At 50.9% G+C, this 6,375-nt stretch overlaps 1 protein-coding gene across 1 annotated transcript; it reads right to left on the bottom strand.

Annotated features, from left to right (window-relative positions):
- Positions 1 to 2,968: 2,968 nt before the first annotated feature.
- LOC308580225 (thiol S-methyltransferase TMT1A-like) lies at positions 2,969 to 6,184 on the bottom strand. Its single transcript, XM_081181604.1, has 2 exons — positions 5,599 to 6,184; positions 2,969 to 3,230 (listed from the first exon to the last, which is right to left on the bottom strand). Exons 1-2 carry the CDS (start codon positions 6,100 to 6,102, stop codon positions 2,994 to 2,996), a joined length of 741 nt encoding a protein of 246 aa, XP_081037730.1. The 5' UTR covers positions 6,103 to 6,184; the 3' UTR covers positions 2,969 to 2,993.
- Positions 6,185 to 6,375: the final 191 nt, after the last annotated feature.

The raw sequence follows: 6,375 nt of genomic DNA, 5'->3' as shown, positions 1-6,375 counted from the left end.
CGCAATGAGGGAACCGCCAGAAGGCCCTCGGCGCTGGACCTCAGCGTCCGGACAGAATAATGGGGGTGGAGACGCTCCTTCAGGTATACTGAACCGAGGCCGTTTAGGGCTTTAAAGGTCAGCACCAACACTTTGAATTGTGCTCGGAAACGTACTGGGAGCCAATGTAGGTCTTTCAAGACCGGTGTTATATGGTCCCGGCGGCCGCCCCCAGTCACCAGTCTAGCTGCCGCATTCTGGATTAGTTGTAGTTTCCGAGTCACCTTCAAAGGTAGCCCCACGTAGAGCGCATTGCAGTAGTCCAAGCGGGAGATAACCAGAGCATGCACCACTCTGGCGAGACAGTCCGCAGGCAGATAGGGTCTCAGCCTACGTACCAGATGGAGCTGGTAAACAGCTGCCCTGGACACAGATTTGACCTGTGCCTCCATGGACAGCTGTGAGTCCAAAATGACTCCCAGGCTGCGCACCTGGTCCTTCAGGGGCACAGTTACCCCATTCAGGACCAGGGAATCCTCCACACCTGCCCGCCTCCTGTCCCCCAAAAACAGTACTTCTGTCTTGTCAGGATTCAACCTCAATCTGTTAGCCGCCATCCATCTTCCAACCGCCTCCAGACACTCACGCAGGACCTTCACCGCCTTCACTGGTTCTGATTTAAAAGAGAGGTAGAGCTGGGTATCATCCGCATACTGATGAACGCCCAGCCCAAACTTCCTGATGATCTCTCCCAGCGGCTGCATGTAAATGTTGAAAAGCATGGGGGAGAGGACAGAACCCTGAGGCACCCCACAAGTGAGAGCCCAGGGGTCTGAACACTCATCCCCCACCACCACTTTCTGGACACGGCCCAGGAGGAAGGAGCGGAACCACTGTATGACAGTGCCCCCAGCTCCTAGCCCCTCTAGACGGTCCAGAAGGATGTTATGGTCGATGGTGTCAAAGGCCGCTGAGAGATCTAGCAGAACTAGGAAACAGCTCTCACCTTTGTCCCTAGCCCGCCGGAGATCATCAACCAGTGCGACCAAGGCAGTTTCAGTCCCATGATGAGGCCTGAATCCTGACTGGAAGGGATCCAAATGGTCCGCTTCTTCCAGGCGTGCCTGGAGTTGTTCGGCAACCGCTCGCTCAATCACCTTGCCCAGGAATGGAAGATTTGAGACTGGGCGATAGTTGGCCATGGTGGCCGCATCTAAAGATGTTTTTTTATCTCTGCTGCCTTGAGTTTCTAATAGTTCCTTTAAATCTTCCTGTTGTTAACCTTCAGTAAAATGTTGCTTTAAGTGCAGGGAAGGGACTCTGTGGGTTTCAGGAGAGGCCTCTGTTAGCACACGTGTGCCTGCAAGCACCACACTGGCAGCACCCGCAGTAGGAACCTCTCAATCATCTTCCAAATTAAAAAGAAATTCTGTTTAAGGTAATCAACAATGGCTGATATCCCAACCTCCATGGGGACCAGATGCTTCCAGGGAGAATAATAATGGTAGTTCATGCATGCTCACGTGGAAGTGAATGAGGCAAGCCCAAGCTATGTGTTATCGCAATGTTCACATCTGCATGGGAGCAGCTGGATTGTGAAAAGTGAAGGTAGCTGGACAGTCCGTCAAATGGAAATAAAAAATGGATTGACAATAACATACATGTGTGTGCATCCAATTACAGATTGCACAAGAGGTTCACAGGCCATAGGTCAGTGTTTCCCAACCACTGTTCCGCGGCACACTAGTGTGCCGCGGGATGTTGCCTGATGTGCCGCGAGATGTTGCCTGGAGGGAGGCGGGCGAGTCGGGCGGCGAGAAGCGGGGCGGCGGTGGCGAGGAGCGCCCAAAGGCGTCGACTTCGCGCAAGCGCACTCCCTCTGCCTTCTCTCTCCTCCCACATTCTGGGCCGCCGGGCCAATCACAGACGGGGCTGCTGACGCTTCTGCCGCACCCAAAGCTTGTCACCGAGGCCTCCTTTGCCTCTCATTGGCTCCCGGGCCGTTTGTTCCCTTTGGGCGGGTTGGCCCCGGCAGAAGGAGGCGCGCGCGGCCTCCCGCCTCTGCGCCGCCATGCCAAATAAGGTGCCACGTTAGAAAACGTTCCTGCCGCTTGGCTCCGCCCCCACCTCCTCTCTTCCTTCGCCCCCACTTTTCCTTTGGCTGTGTCAAGCGGCGGCCACCAACGTGGAGAGCGGAAGCCGCCGCCGCGTGAGCTGAGGAGGGAGAGAGGCGTCCGGCGCGCGGGCAGCTGGCGGTTTGAGGACTGTACCATTCGCCTCCCGCGGAAGGGGCGAGCGACTGCCACCCCCATTGAGGCGCACGTGAGGACTGCTGTTGGTGGGCACCTGTGAGGGGGTCGCTCACCCGCTCGCCTTCCCTCGTTCACTCCCCCGCCCCCGGCGCAGCGCGTCGGCTTGGTAGGCGCCCAACCGCCGTCCGGCGCGAGGAAGACACGTCCCGTCAGCCACAACCGGTTTGAACCGGAGCGCGAGGAGGAGCCGCCGCTTCTGCCGCCGCCATGGCCGAGACTGAGGAAAGGAGCTTGGACGACTTTTTCGTGAAGCGGGCTCTCGCCGTCTGCCTGCCTGGCTGCCTGCGAGCTCGGCGGGCAGCACCTCCGTCCGCAGTGCCCGCCTCGCGGCTCTCATTCCCTGCCCCTGCCAAAGCTCACCCAGCCAAGCCGTGCTCTCCTTCCTGCCTCGCTTTGCTGCCTCCTCCCCCCCCCACCCCCAAAGCTTGGAGGTTCCCCGGCAAGGGGGAGGGAAAAAAATTGAAATTTACACTTTCGTGCGTCCCTCCCGGCGTGACGCTGCGCGCTGACGTCACGGGGCTGTAATGGTGGTGTGCCTCGAGATTTTTTTCATCAAACAAGTGTGCCTTTGCCCAAAAAAGGTTGGGAAACACTGCCATAGGTGACATAGTGATGGGCTGTGCTATAATTCTTATGATTAGGTTATACACCCCAACCCAGAGACATCTGCATGGAGATCTTGTTCAGTAATTTATTTCCAAGCTACTTTACAGCATAACCTATGATATGCGGTCTAATAGGGGGGCATTTTATAGGGGCATCTATGTGCCGTAGCTTCAGCTCTGAGAAGCCAGCTTTTTCCAGGACGTTCCAGGTTTCTCTGGTCATGTGGCACCCGTCAAACAGACATATCCAAGTTGGATCATAGATCTGCTGCCAGAAGAGAGTCCAACTTGAAGGAGCACCTGCAACGTGTTCTAGGAAGAAGTAAGCGCCACCCTGGAGAAAAAGAAATGGATGCATATAAGTTACTTTCTATTCTCCTTTGGATTTCCTCAGATATTCCTTTGCACAACCAGCGCTAATGGTATCAGAGTGCTGTTAATTTTTCATGGCAACAGCCACTGTCCCCCTGAATTCTGTACTGAATCTTCCAACATTCAGCTGCATTGGATGGCTTTGGGGTTCTGGTCTTATGAGAGGAACATGGAAAGCTCAGTTGGTTAGAGCATGGTGCTGAGAACGCCAAGGTTGCAGGTTCGATCCCTGTACGGGACAGCTGCATATTCCTGCCTTGTAGGGGGTTGGATTAGATGATTCTCAGGCTCCCTTCTAATTCTACAGTTTTATGGTTTCTCTGTCTGCTTTCTCCATTCCGTGCATAATATTACACATCTCCATCATTTGCCTTTTCTCACAGCTGCTACAAGCTGGGTCAACCTCTTCACCAAGCTATCTGCTATGGCTGCAAAGTCTCATCGCTGGTCACTTACCCCCGATTTAGGATTCCTGAGGTTATACGTGATTTTATTTTTATTTATCACCCCCAAATCACTCTATACTTGATTACCTTGAACTTCATTGGCCATTTTAATGCCCATTTGCTCAGTTTGGAGAAGGAGTGCCAACTTGAATAAAATATTGGGGAATGCCAGGTATGCCCCTCCCCATATAATCAACCACAAGAAGTAGTACACAGACACACTCCATTTTAATCGTATTGCCCATCACCTTTGGGGGTTCCTGGCCCCCTCAAATATTTTATTCGTGGGGTCAATGGGACCTCTGCCCCTAGGAGTTGGTTCTATGGATTGGAGAAATCCTTTTGGAGCTTTTCACAACCGCTTTTTGCCAATGTGAAAAATTGTCAAACTTGACCACAGTTCAGTCCTTGGACATGTTAATGATGTTGAAAGCAGCCCAGAGTGGTTGGGGCAACCAATAATACAATTGCTGCTATTGTTGTTTAATAGGATGTCCCTATTTTCATCAAATAAATGTTGGAGGGTATGGGATCTGTCACTAGAGTCAGTTAACAGCTCAGCCAAGGGTGATTTTGAGTTTGCCCCCGACTTTGCCAGTTTCATTGGTAAGCAGAGATGGAAGATGTCAAGGAAATCTCGGTGGGTGAAACAGATACATTTTACTCACTATACTGCAAAAGGAAGGAGAGGCTATAATGTGTTTAAAAAGCCATTCCCAAACATGAATCATTCTATTTTTTTGTTTTTTAAAGGCAGGTGGGGATAGACACAAAACAAATGCAGAGAGGCTGAAATGTGAGAAGGAGGAATAATAATAATAATAATAATAATAATAATAATAATAATAATTATTATTATTATTATTTATTCATACATACGTACAGGTTTCCCCAGCCACTCTAGATATCTCCCAACAGAATATTAAAAACACGATAAAAGATCAAACATTAAAAACGTCCCTAAACAGGGCTGCCTTGAGATGTCTTCTAAAAGTTTATTTCCTTGACATCTGATGGCAGGGCGTTCCACAGGGGGGCGCCACTACTGAGAAGGCCCTCTGTCTGGTTCCCTTCACTGCTCAAAGTGAGCGAACCGCCAGAAGGCCCTCGGAGCTGGATCTCAGTGTCCGGGCTGAACGACGGGAGTGGAGAGGCTGCTTCAGGTATACTCTTATCAGTTTCAACATCAGAGACAAGCATGTTTAAAAATTTGTTTGGTCTTTCACAAGTGCGCAACAACAACGGACAAAATAATAAGAGGCATGTCTAGATCTATCTAAGGTGCTCTCAGTAACACAGAATGTGGGATTGTTTCTTCCTAACTGTAGTTAAGAGAGAAAAGCAAGGGAGTGATTCCAACGTTTGAAACTTATGAGAATGTAAATAGCTCAGAAGCAAATTGGTTTATGCAGAAACAACAAGGGATCCGAATCCATCTACCTGCATTTCTGATTCCTCAATGGATATACAGTGGTGCCCTGCAGGACGAATGCCTCAGAAGACGGAAAACTCGCTAGACGAAAGAGTTTTCTGTTTTGGAGGTGCTTCGCAAAACGAATTTCCTATGGGCTTGCTTCGCAAGACGACAATGTCTTGCGAGTTCCTGCTGGTTTTTTTCCTCCCCCCCTTTTTCTAAGCCACTAAACCGCTTATCAGCTGATCCGAGCAGCAGATAAGCCGCTAAAAGCCGCTAATAGCGCTAATCCGCTAATCCTTCAATGGGCTTGCTTCGCAAGACGAAAAACCGCTAGACGAAGAGAATCACAGAACGGATTCTTTTCGTCTTGCGAGGCACCACTGTAGAATTGACTAACATCCGAGAATACAGCATGCCCCTGCAGTTACTGAATTGTGCTTGTTCTTCCCGCGGCGTGAGCTACTTACCGGTCTCAGCACCCGCAGGACTTCTTTCATAACTTGCTCTGGGCTCTTCACAGAGCATAGCACCGTCGTTGAAACCACCACATCCACCGACGCAGCTGGTACCTGGTGCAGGTCCTCAGCCGGAGCCACCAAACAGCGTTCCACCTGCACGTGTGGATTTTCAGCCAGGCTCTTGTTGTAAAACTTCTGGAAGTTGGGGTTCGGATCAGTGCATATGATTTTGCATCCCGCGGGGTAGAACTGAAAGTTGGGGCCAGTTCCCGCACCAATCTCCAACAGTGTGAGGTCCCCACTAGGACTGGCAAAGTCCTTCAGGTTGCTGAACAATTCCCTTTTCTTGTCAGACATGTACATGTTATAACAGATGGACGCCACAGACATGAAGGGGGGGAATAACTTCTTGCAAAGGGGTTCCCAGATACCCAGATACCACAGCAAGTAAACAGGGAAGGCTAATATCTGGACGCAGAACCTGAGCAGGACAACTAGGCATGTTGCTTCCATGTTAGCAGGAGGGCAGAAAACAGCAAAGTCAGAGGAGAAGAGAAAGTCAGTCGCAGAGTCTCGAGGGTGAGCCAAGAGGACTCCCCGTGCCCAGCGTTGGGGGTCCTGTATTTAAAGATTCTGACCCCTCCTCCGAATTGGCCACAATCCAAACTCCCCAGCAACCCAATTTAACCAATTATGGCTTGGGTTATCCAAATATGCCCAGCAACAACAGGGTGGCTTGTATCCCCCAACCGCAACACATGCTCTCTGTTAGGGAGAACACGCTGT

The sequence above is a fragment of the Podarcis bocagei genome (assembly GCF_964188305.1).
Source record: "Podarcis bocagei genome assembly, chromosome: 2".
Taxonomy (NCBI): Eukaryota; Metazoa; Chordata; class Lepidosauria; order Squamata; family Lacertidae; genus Podarcis; species Podarcis bocagei.
The sequence above is the reverse complement of the archived record's forward strand: the minus strand, read 5'-3'. Positions and strand labels throughout refer to the sequence as shown.

Bases quoted from the DNA above. Each gene is read 5' to 3' on its own strand.
- LOC308580225 (XM_081181604.1), bottom strand. From the start codon at position 6,102: ATGGAAGCAACATGCCTAGTTGTCCTGCTCAGGTTCTGCGTCCAGATA. The intron at 3,231-5,598 runs GTAAGTAGCTCA...CTTTTTCTCCAG, and splicing joins TCCTGCGGGTGCTGAGACCG to GGTGGCGCTTACTTCTTCCT.